Below are 12200 nucleotides of genomic sequence, written 5' to 3' on the forward strand. Positions count from 1 at the left end.
TCTACAAAAAAGCCCTGGCCATGCTGTCGTAGATCTAGACTATCTGCTTTTGGGTTGCCAGCTCTGGTTTGGGAGATACTTGGAGGCTTTGGGGGTGGAGTCTGAGGAGGGTGAAGTTTGGAGAGAGGAGGGACTCCCATGGGATATAATGCCATAGAGACCACCTTGGAAAATGGCCATTTTCTCCAGGTGAACTGATCTCTGTTATAGAGGGATCAGCTGTAATAGCAGGAGATCTCCAGTCACCACCAGGAGGTTGCAACCATGAGAGAATCACGGAAAAGGTTGAAACCTAGAGAAGGTTGGCATCAACAATTCTAATCTTCATGGATTTGTTGGCTGGCAGCTCAGTAGGAAAGCACTCTACACAGCCTCCAAAATATTCTTACAGAGCTATGCCTTGGCACTGAAATAGGTGCTGGAGCTAAGCTGAGTCCATTACTAAGACCTGTGTTCTGGTTTGTTTGGTCCTGCGATCTGTTCTCTGGGTCCAGAAACAGCCAAGCCTTCCAAGCAAGATAAATGAATCAAAACTTCATCTCTGTTAGACCTGCCTTCTGAAATCTTTACAGTAGGGACTCACTCAGTCCGCACCCCAGCCTGTTCCAGTGTACAAGCTGAAAGGCTGGGAAACGTTTGATTGGTCCCAGATTGCGTTTGCAAGCGGATAATAGTTTTAACCGGGGAGAGAGAATGCAGCCAGAAAAGAGCTCCAAGAGGCGTTTTTGCAGATGCCGCCGCTTTCTTTCTCTCTCTCCCCACCGACCCCTCGCTCCTTCCCCACTTTTACCAGGCATGACTGGTACCCATATAATGTTTTATGACTGAAAGTTGCCAAATTGCTGCTGCTTTGATGTGAAAGCCAAGCAATCCTCTTTTCTGTAAATATATCCAAGGCCCAATCTGAATTTCCTTTAGAAACACACACACACATACAGGGAAGGATACAAAACTACAGGCTTATTTTGAAAAACTGTTCTGGATGCCAGCATGGAGACACAAGATGCAGTGATAAAGGGATGTTTTCTGAGCATATGCAGAGGGCCTATTCCCTAGAACTGAAGGCAACACACATCTGGTTCCCAGGTAAATGAGCAAAACATCCAGGTGTGCTTAAGCCATATAATGCCTCTTTGGGGGAGGTTCATCAGAGCATACTGGGCCACTTACGTTACATGATTTCCATCATTTGGTTTTTGAGATGGTTTACCAAAAGAACAAAAAATAGTGTGTGGGGGATGGAACATTTGCAGTATAAGTGTAGTATGTTTATAAAAAAAAAATCCCACCTAAAACTCAGCAGAAATTCTTTTTAAAAACTTTAAACACAGAAACAGGTAAACATGAATAGCTTAAAAGAGCTCATAATAATAGGACAGCATCTTAAAAATCAGCTGCTCTAGCAGTGTCCATTTAAAAAGTAAAGAGGGTGAGGTGACAGAGCCGCCCTGAGCCCATTAGAGGTGGGCAGGATATAAAATTGATAAAATAAAAAACACACCAAGTAGTAAACAAAACACACACCTGACCTGCTTAGTTTCTGAGCTCTGGCGAGATCGGGTTAGCCTGAGATATCCAGGTCATGGCTACAGGAGCATGACTTCATAATATTGAATAGATTATATGTACACTTTGATTTTCAAGCCACAGGCGTTTTTAATACTTTCACCTTAGCGAGAAAAGAAATTCCCTATATGCATGAAGTTGCAGGAGGTGCTATCAAGTTGCAACCGACTTACGTTGACCCCATAGGGTTTCCGAGGCAAGAGATGAACATGTGGTGTGCCTTTGCCTGCCTCTATGTAGCAACCCTGGACTTCCTTGGTGGTCTCCCATCCAGGGCTGACCCTGCTTAGCTTCCGAGAGCTGTCGAGATCGGTCTAGCCTGGGAGAATCCAGATCAGGGCTCTACTGGGTTACTGTGCCGTAATGAGAACATTCCTCCCACTAAGAATACTTGAATAGGATTCCTCTATGGGCGATTACAGACTGGTACTTTGGGCCGACTCAGAGACGCCTCAGAAATTGACTAGAAAAATCCTTCCAAATGGCAACATCTGCCACCCGTCCCCATCCTGTCTTCCAGCCTCTGGAGAGAGGATCAGAAAGCTACCACTTTGGAAGTGGTAGCAAATTTTTAAGCCATATGGCAATCGTCTCCTTGCCGTCTGGAAGCAACAGGATGAAAGTGAGGTGCTCTGACCTGTGAAACCACCAAGCTGCCCCAAGCCGTCTCTGGCTCTTTTTCCCCTTAAAAACCGTTGGGAGCGCTTGAGCGCTTAACTTGTTGGGGGGCAGGAAAAAGCAGTCCAGTTTCTGAGGCACCTCGTAGACGGGATGCAAGTGCTTCACAGTGGATGCTTCGGGACGGCTCTTTTCCAGCTGGCCCAATTTTGGATGCCTTCTGGGATGCTAAAGAGCCAGTTTGGTGTAGTGGTTAAATGTGGGGACTCTTATCTGGGAGAACCAGGTTTGTTTCCACCACTCCTCCACTTGCACCTGCTGGAATGGCCTTGGATCACCCATAGCTATCGCAGGAGTTGTTCTTGAAAGGGCAGCTGCTGTGAGAGCTCTCTCAGCCCCATCTACCTCACAGGGCGTCTGTTGTGGGAGGGAGAAGATAAGCAGATTGTAAACTGCTCTGAGTCGCTGATTCAGAGAGAAGGGTGGGGTATAAATCTGCAGTCTTCTTCTAACCATCCCAAACTTGCCTGTCCGTTAGCAGCCATCAAATACTAATCAAAATTGCTGGTGACTATTCTCACCTGTTGGAAAAAAGCTAGAAGCAGTTGTAGCATAACAACTTTTATTGTGACCAGCTAAAGAGTGGAAAGTAGAGAGCGCTCTCTCAAGTTCCCTGCCCTAGAACTCTTCGCCATGTCCCATTTTTAAAAGAGGGGGAGGAGATGTTTTCACAGCATTAGGCAAAGGCCCATTCTGTAATTTGCAACAGTCATAAAATAGCATACAGATGATGTTATGGAGTTTAAATTAGGTCAGGCAATGCAAAACAGGTCTCCATTTGCACCTAGGGCTGCTTGGAGGGAGAAGGATCGATCCATCTGCATCCTGATACAGTTCCCCTTTTTTGCTCTCAAAGGTTCTGCCTTTGGAAATGCAAACTGCGGCAGCAAGTTGAATCTGCTTCCTGCAAGTAGGAGGACTTTAATGTGCCAAAAGCAAATTCTCATCACTACTATTTAACCATAGAAGTTTCGATACATAGATAAATGGTACACAGTTTGACTTAATCCCTAATTTTTTGTTGTTTAGTCACACAGTCGAGTCTAACTCTTTGCAACCCCATGGACCAAATCATGCCAGGCCCTCCTGTCTCCCACCATCCTCCGCTCAAATTCATGTTAGTTACATCAGTAACGCTGTCCATCCATCTCATCTTTTGTCATCCCCTTCTTTTTTTGCCTTCTGTCTTTCCCAGCATCAGGGTCTTTTCCAGTGAGTGCTCCCTTCTCATTTGGTGGCTAAAGTATTTGAGCTTCAGCATCTGACCTTCCAGGGAACAGTCTGGGTTGATTTCCCTTAGGACTGACTGATTTGATCTTCTTGCAGTCCAAGGCACAAGAGTCTTCTCCAGCACCACATCTCAAAAGCATCTATTCTTCTGCACTTGGCCTTCCTTATGGTCCAACTTTCACAGCCATAAGATACTACTGGGAATACCATCGCTTTGACTATACGGACTTTTGTTGGCAGGGTGATGTCTCTACTTTTTATTTTACTGCCCAGGTTCGCCATAGCTGTCCTCCCAAGGAGCAAACGTCTTTTAATTTCATCATCTAAAATTAATCTCCAGTGTTTCTAATGTAGTGATTACTCTATTTCTCTTTGCTTTTGTATCTAGGAATTTGGTTGAGCCATGTAATGATATAGGCAGATCTAACCTGCCTATAGCATTACATGGTTTTTATGTTTTCAGAAGAACTACCCTTGATTTGTTTTCCTGGCATGCTATGAGGTGTTTCTGTTTTGAGAAATCTCTACAGAAAGTATGAGATTGGATTCACTGGAACATGTCTGTTGATGGAAGAGACATTAATCAGTGGAGCACATCTTCCTTCCCCTCCCACTGTAGTCCAACAGGTGACTTCCACCTCACCTCACAAATAGCATGTCACAACACCCACCATTTGATAAAGACCAGCCAGTAAGATAAAATCTGAGGGGAGACTGAAAACGGGGAGATGGGGGATAGGTTTAATTTATTTGTGAGGCTCAGATGCTGGGCTGCAATCTTTGACTCCAGAGCCAAATGTTGCTCTGTATGGAAGAAAAAGGCAAATGGAATCTTGAAGTTACAGTCCATTGGTAGGGATGGCAGCCTCCAAGTGGGACCTGGGGATCGCCAGGAATTGCACCTGATCTCCAGGCTACAGAGAACAGTTCCCTTAGAAAAAATGGATGCTTTGGAGGATGAACTCTTTGGCATTGTACCATGCTAAGGTCCTTTTTCTTCCCAGGTTGTATTCTCAAATCTCCAGGAATTCCCCAGCCTTGGAGCTAGTAACCCTACCTCCTTACCGCTGTTGGTGTCCGGAGTGGGGTGGGTGGGACTTGGCAACCCTACTGGAGAGGTAGGTGAGATGCTAGAACAACCAGTAGGTGGAGGGAATAGCAAACAGGCAAAGATTTTTCATGGACTGAGATGCTTTGTAGTAAGGGAAATTATAGAGTTAGCGATACTGCAAATATGAACCATGCAGGGATTTAAGCTTTTGCATCTGGGTGCTCCTGAGTTCGGTTCACTACTTATTGTGAGACCTCATGTAATAAAGGACTCATAACAACCCGTTTCGGGTCTGCAGAAGTTTTGTGGATTGTCGGTCGACATGTCAACCATCAGAAATGTTAAGCTGTCTCTTTCCAGTGATGCAAAAATGGGCTTTCTTCTTACATGAGCTCTTTATGATCTCTTGCTCTGAATTTTTGACATTTGATGGCTCTTTGATTATTTAAAAGAAAAGTTGCAAACCCCTGCGCTAGAATAATCCAAGATAGGATCTCCCTAGGGTTTTTGAAAGGAAATTTGAAGCTCCGTTTGAACTTTATTTATTTTATTTATTTACTTAGTAGGCTTATATTCCTCCCTTTCCCATAACAGGCTCAGGGCGGATTACAACATAAATTGAACAATAAAAACCTACAATTTAAATTTAGAACAATACAACAAAAACCAAGACAATAGAACAAAAGCCAAGACAAGAACAACTTGATTCCGCTCACATGGGAGGGTGTTGAAACCCTTCACCCAGCCTTATTTCACCTGCATTGTTTCACCTCTTTCCAAGACTAATAGCAATGTGGGAAGAGTTGTGCTCAGGGCTTTTTTTGTAGCAGGAACTCCTTTGCATATTAGGCCACACACCCCTGAGGTAGCCAGTCCTCCTATAGCTTTCAGCAGGGCCTGTACTAAGAACCCTGTAAGCTCTTGGAGGATTGGCTCCATCAGGGGTGTGGCCTAATATGCAAAGGAGTTCCTGCTACCAAAGAAAATCCTGGTTGTGCTGATAAATCAAACAGTATGATGGGGCAGGGGGAGAGAATTAGAACCTCCCTTCTGCACGCAGCTACAGTTTAGCTTTTGAGAAAGTGGGAACAGCCAACCACAAATCTCCCAGCATCTCTTCTACTTTAACCCTGAGAAATTAAAGCAGGGGAAATGTTCCTCATTCCTTGGAAAGACATTCTTGGGTCTGTTCTCCAGATTTCATGGAGATAGCCCACCCCCACCCCCTTGATTCTTTCCTGCCTGCTGCTGAGTCACAGAGAAGACCGTCAATTTCTTGCTGCTAGTCATGAACATAGGGTTGGATTCACAACCGGAAGGCGAATATCCTTAGTGCAGTTCTGCTTGCACTTTGCAGTACCTGAACAGTTGCGGCAATGCCTCACGCTTCCAATATAATATTTAACAAAATAACAATTGTGCACAGAACTGCGCAACAGGTGGTTTGCATACTTTCGTTTCTCTTTGCTTTAAAATTGTATCGGCAGACATAACTTCTGCAATGTCTCATGCATGTGGAAAAGACAGTGGGGGAGATACAGTCCCATTCCAGTTAATGTGAGGAGAGATGAAGAAGTAATTTTGCATAAAGACTACTGAGCATACCGAAATCATCCATAAACTGCAACTTGAGATTTAATACCAATTCTGTGGTTGGTATTGTGCAGAATGTGAAAAAAGGGGGCGGGTTTGAATAGACTTGCTGTTTACACAGGGCTTTTTTTGTAGCAGGAACTCCTTTGCATATTAGGCCACAACCACCTGATGTAGCCAATCCTCCTGCAGCTTCCTGTACTAAGAGCCCTGTAAACTCTTGAAGGACTGACTGAAGGAAGTTGACAGTACTGACCTTGATAGACAAAGGGTCTAATTCAGTCTAAGACAGCTTCATGTGTTCATGAGGCAGGGAAGGGCACCAGGCACATAAACAGAATGGCTAGAAGAAGAGGCAGAAGCTAATGTCATCCTGTCTCCTTTGCCAGGGTCCTGTGCTGGAAGGAAATCTAAGATGAAGTTATGGGATGTGGTGGCTGTCTGCGTGGTGCTACTCAACACTGTCTCCACCTTTCCTCTTCCCGCTGGTAAGACACCTCCTGAGAAGGCCCGCTCAGTGCCAGGAGGGACTGAAGAAGAACACTCCTCCAGCAAGCCGCTGACTCCTTTTGCTGGCCCAATGGACTGTAAGAAAAAGTTCCCTTTCCTCATTGCCACTTCCTCATCATCTAACCACTAAGACATACTATCTCTGTTGTCCCACCATGAAGGCTGGCTGGGTATCCAGTACTCCTGGGAACCTTCCTCCTTGCCCAGTCCCAGAGCAAACAGAGTTCTAATGCCCAAGGCAGATCTGTAGCAACAGTGATAGCCCAGATCTACTGGGATTCATAAGGCTAGTCTGTTTCATGTTCATTGGCGTCAATGGGGCTGAGGGTCAGTGGTCAACACCTATGGTTCATGCCGCACCGTAGATCCAAACTACATGTGATGTTGAAGTTCCATGATGGAACTCCTGAAAAGGAGACATGGAAATCCTTCAATAGAGATTCATGTTGGGGAAGGGGGAGGAGTTAATCCGTCCCCTTCTCATGCCATTCCTCCCATTGAAAATGTCCTCCATGTTATCTTTAATCCCAAGTGTAGAAAAAGGGTAGGCACAATACAGCAGATTTTTTTTCCCCCTGCCAAGGCTAAAACAGTCCCTTTCAGTTGACCAAACAGTGTGGAGAAGAGATTAGTCAAGGGCTTTCCTATCATGATCCCATTTTTAGGGTCAAAGTACACATCTGTAGTTCAGGACACAATTTATGTGTCACATGTAGTTTGATCCTAACCTGGCTAGGATCGTTCTTCCCAGGGGACAATAATTCTTTGATGGGGCCTACCTAGGATCTGCAATGCATAATGTTCAGCAGCAAAACTAAACTATCATTCCCGGGTTGTTCGGATGAAGCCATAGTTATAGACAGGGCTCTTTTTCTAGCAGGAGCTCCTCTGCATATTAGGTCACGCCCCCCTGATGTAGCCAATCCTCCAAGAGCTTAGCGGGCTCTTAGTACAGGGCCTACTGTAAGCTCCAGGAGGATTGGCTACATCAGGGGGTGTGGCCTAATATGCAGAGGAGATCCTGCTAGAAAAAGAGCCCTGGTTATAGAGTTATAGTAGTATAAAACCGATAGGATTTGATGGTGCACCAATAAGCTGGTGGTGACATCACTGAATTTTCTTGCCACAACCCTTAGGCATTTGCAATTTTATCTGGAATCTTGCATGTGTGTTTTCAGCAAACATGAATATGGGCACACACAAGTCCGGCTATAGTTGTTGGAAATTTGGTGCCACCACTGCACAGATAAACTGTCCCTAATTATGACAGTGATGCTGTAGCTTCTGTTCATGGAGAATGAGTCAGAGCTTCCCAAGGGCAAGGATCAGTTGCAGGTCAAGGAGGAAAAGACCAACTGCAGTGATCTTAAATCCTCATAAATCACAGTCGATCAGCTTGGTTTAATTGGGCTGTGCATCGCATCTCACTGAATAAAAATACTGAAGCATAAACAAGAATATTGCTGTTCTAGAACTACAGCAAATAAATGGCATACGGCATATGACAAATTGTAGAACTTGTTGAAATCCAAATGAAGTTGATGAGTAGTAGGTCCTGGGCAGATTTTAAAAGTACATCTTCACACAATGCAGAATTAACTTGAGCTCACTGCCACATGATAGCAATCACCACTAGCTTTAAAGAGAGATCTTTCAAATTCATGAAAGACAGGCAAACAGTGGCCATTGGCCATGGCAGAACGGAGGCTCCATGCCAAGATAGAAGCCCTGTTCGCAAGTTAGTTAGCTGAGTTAGTGTGATCTAGCTCACAGATCTTTAGACACCAGCTAACACATTTTTGTCTTAGCTCAGGAAGGTTGACCCCAGAGCACTTTAATTTATTCAGTAGCTCACAGCTTTAATGCCAGTAGCTCACAAAGTAGAATTTTTGCTCACAAGACTATGCAGCTTAGCGGGAACGTTGGTTGTCGGTAGTTGTCAAAAGTCATGGGAAAATGCTTTGGTCCTTTACTAGAGTTTTATTGTGTGGAAATGGAAACTTTCTATGTTGTGGCCATAAATAACATCCAAATAACCCTCAATTAAAGAGATAAGACATTTTTGTTCCAGGAAGCTGATAGCCTGAATTTCCATAGAAACTTTGACTTCTGTCTCTTCATTATCAGCCATATTGTCCTATCCACTTGTAAAGAAAGAAGCTTTTTATAACACTTCCTGTCTTTCACATTAATTCCCAAGGAGAAGTAGGCTGAACCTGTTATAAATTTACCCACAGGGGCTGTACTAAGTAATTGGGGATCCCAGGTTTGGTAAACGTTAGGGTGGGCTAAAATGGGATTGACCTATATAAGTTGTCTTCCATAAAGGCCAGTACCTGTCATCAGGTACATTGGCATTGTTGTTCTATGGCTAGATTCCAGGAGTTTCTAATTTAAAATATTTAAGGGTGAGCATGGCAATCTCCTGGTGAAGAGATTGCCAATCCACCTTTGCCTGTTGATCCTGGTGGGAGAAACTATGGGAGAATGATGTGAGGCTGCATGCTGATGTCACATCCAGGTTTGTGATGTCAGATGTTGACCAGTACTCTAGAAACTCTTATGATAATACCATAGAGTTTCTAGAGCATCAGTTGACATGCTGACATCCCCTCCAGGTTTTTGTTGTTGTCATGTAGCCCTGACATCATTTCTGCTCCTTGGCCCACCCCAAGCTCTCAGAAATGTCTAGAATCATAGAGTTGGAAGAGACCTCCAGGGTCATCTCTGGCTGTCACCAGGAGTTACATGGCTGGGCGGGGCTTAGCTGAGGTCTAGCAAGATTGAAAATAAGCTGGTCTGGTATGGAATCCTGGTAACAAAGTGGCTGAAGACGTATGTCCCACTTTCTGTCTCGATGCCCCAAAGAGAGAGAGAGTCACTAGCAAGAAATGTAATTTGCTTTCACCCCTGATTGCCCCCAGTATTCCTGATGGGAAATTCCAATCAGGATTACCTCAGGGGGAAAAGCCACTCAAAATGCTATCATAACAGGATCTCTAGAAAAAAACTTAAACAGGGTTGGTAGCCAAGTCCACATACCACACATTTTGGACTATTCTGATTTAAAGACTGTTGAAATACGCAATATTATTTCAAGATTCCTCCATTCCACGTGATTTGTGGTTTGAAAGATGAGATGTACTGAAACCAGTTTACTGAAACTAGAGCCACCAACTACAAAGGCTGGAATATTGTGCTCCAGTTTACAGGGGCAACCCTATTGTGTCAAAATACTCTGGATTTAAGATAGGCCTTGGGCCCTACTGACTTTGCTGAGCTTAACCGGGCTGAAATCCAAGAATTCGAGCTTTGACTGAGTGTTTTATTGAGCTGACAGAGGGTTTAAGTAGTTTAGCTATTTCAGCCATAGCTCCATCTACACTGACTTTTTGTAAACTGACAAGTGCCGTATTAAAATATATTACAGTTTACTAAATCATAGTATAAAAAACACAAAAATCAGCGTAAGGATCAGACTAGACAAGGCACTGGGAAAACCATGACTGGATTCCAGCAGTTTAAAAGACTAGTGGAAGCTGCACGGATTTCTGTGTAGAAAGATGGGAGTTCTTTCCCCTATATGTAGTTTTACCAATTGAAACCAACTCCTCCGCACTATTATTAGCCTTCAGGTTTTTTTAAAAAAAATGGCAGCCAATCCTTTGCCTGTCTTCCTTCCCCCTCCCCCTTCTTCTGACAGATAATAACAGTGCAGGGGAGGTTGGTTTTGATCAGTGAAACCACATGGAGGAAGAAGTTAAATCTTCTCTTTCCCTCTCTGCAGTCCTGATACGAACTGGGCTCCTGTGTGGCTTTTTTTAGCATTTTCTAAATATTTTAAAGGCTGGGGGGATCCAGTCACAGATACCCCCGTGTCTCATCCTTTTTTTAAAAAACCCTCTAAAATGATTTGGTTAAATGTAACAATTATGTTTTAACTCAGCTGAGAGAAAAGCTGTCATGTTGTGTGCCATAAAACTGTTGTGATGGTGTAGAGGTTACAGGCTGCAAGCTACTTGGTGGGACCATTTAAACAGCATGGGAGGAACAAACTGAGTCCAGTGGTCCCTGCTGAGTATAGGGTTGCCATTCCTCAGGTGGGCCTGGAGATCTCCTGGGTTTACAGTTGATCTCCAGACTACAGAGATGAGTTTCCCTGGAGAAAATGGCTGCTTTGGAGACTGAGTTAGGTCCTTCCACTTCGCTTCCCCAGGCTCCATTCATATCCAGGAATCTGTCAGCCATAAGAAGTGAAGATGCCAAAGGCCTTGTAGGCTCACCCAACACCTTTTTTTATGCTGCTGGTGTTGGCCATGTCCAAGTTGAGTGGCCCCTGCACTGACAGTTGTGATAAGTAAGGCTTTGCCTGGATAAAATGGCAGCTTTGGCAGGTGGACTTTATGGTATTATACTGATTGAGCTCCATCCCTTCCCCTCCACTCTTCTCAGGCTCCACACACAGATCTCCAGGTATTTTCCAACTCAAGAGTTGGTAACCCAACTCATGAGGCAACTCATCAGGATATCCCCTGCTACTTCAGAGGTCCAGTCAGCCCCTGTCATCAGTGGTGCTTCAAAGATTTTACTGTAATGATTTCAAATTAAGGGGACTGAAAATGACTGCTTTAGTGTTATTTACAGCGGTGTTATTTGGGTTGCCAGTCTCTGGTTTGGAGGCTGGAGTTCTCTCAGAATTACAGTTGATTCCCACACTACAGAGATCCATTTCCCTGGGTTAAATGGCAACTTCAGAGGAAAGGCCTGTATGGCATTGCTTCCCCACTGAACTCCCTCACCTCATCAAATTCCACCTCCAAGCTTTACCCCCAACCCTCCAGAAATTTCTCAAGCTGTGGCCTGCAGTCCTAGATATTATAACCACTTCTCCCTTGTATTTAGATTTAGAACCTCCAGAATTGTTTCTGCAGGTGGAAGGACACACAAACACAGGGTGTTGCCTCCACCCACCCCCAGCAGCCTGAAATGCCCTTCCCAAATTAATTCCTGGGGCTCCAGATTTTGGGGACATTTTTGGCTGCTGTGGGAAAGAGAGAAGTGAGAAGTTTGTGCTCCATGAGTAAATATCCTTCTGCCTGCAGAAATGCTCCAGTGGATCTAAGTCAGTAATATCTGTGCCTGCCCTCGTTCAGCTGTTGGTACAAATGGGCCCTGACCTATGAGACAATTCAAGAGAACATAAGAGAAGCCATGTTGGATCAGGCCAGCAGCCCATCCAGTCCAACACTCTGTGTTACACAGTGGCCAAAAAACCAAGTGCCATCAGGAGATCCACCAGTGAGGCCAGGACACTAGAAGCCTTTCCACTATGCTCCCCCCAAGCACCAATTTGATGCTGCATTATGTGAGTATCAGCCTGTCTTTAAGTTTGTACATCCGTCATTGCCTTATATAGGACCAGAGGATCAGTCCACCTGCTTCAGTATGGTGTCCTTCTGACTCCAGGAAACCAGGCAGAGAAAAGACTTTTCCCCCACACCTATTACTTAAGACCCTTTAACTTGAGGTGACAGAGGTTTGGCTGGGATTGGGACCATTTACATATTGTTCA

General features: G+C 44.5%; 1 protein-coding gene across 3 annotated transcripts in view; it reads left to right on the forward strand.

Annotated features, from left to right (window-relative positions):
* The window catches only part of GDNF (glial cell derived neurotrophic factor), a 37581-nt gene that overhangs the window by 11362 nt on the left and 14019 nt on the right, over nt 1–12200 (forward strand). The window contains exon 2 of one of the 3 annotated variants that reach the window (XM_060236069.1): nt 6508–6705. The exons of 1 other annotated variant lie outside the window; for it this stretch is intronic. In XM_060236069.1, the coding sequence (XP_060092052.1) occupies nt 6534–6705 (172 nt within the window). In that variant the 5' untranslated portion in view covers nt 6508–6533. The remainder of the gene's footprint in view (nt 1–6507; nt 6706–12200) is intronic. One more of the 3 variants, XM_060236070.1, reaches the window with a different exon arrangement.

This window comes from Heteronotia binoei, chromosome 4 (assembly GCF_032191835.1).
Source record: "Heteronotia binoei isolate CCM8104 ecotype False Entrance Well chromosome 4, APGP_CSIRO_Hbin_v1, whole genome shotgun sequence".
In the NCBI taxonomy this organism is placed as follows: Eukaryota; Metazoa; Chordata; class Lepidosauria; order Squamata; family Gekkonidae; genus Heteronotia; species Heteronotia binoei.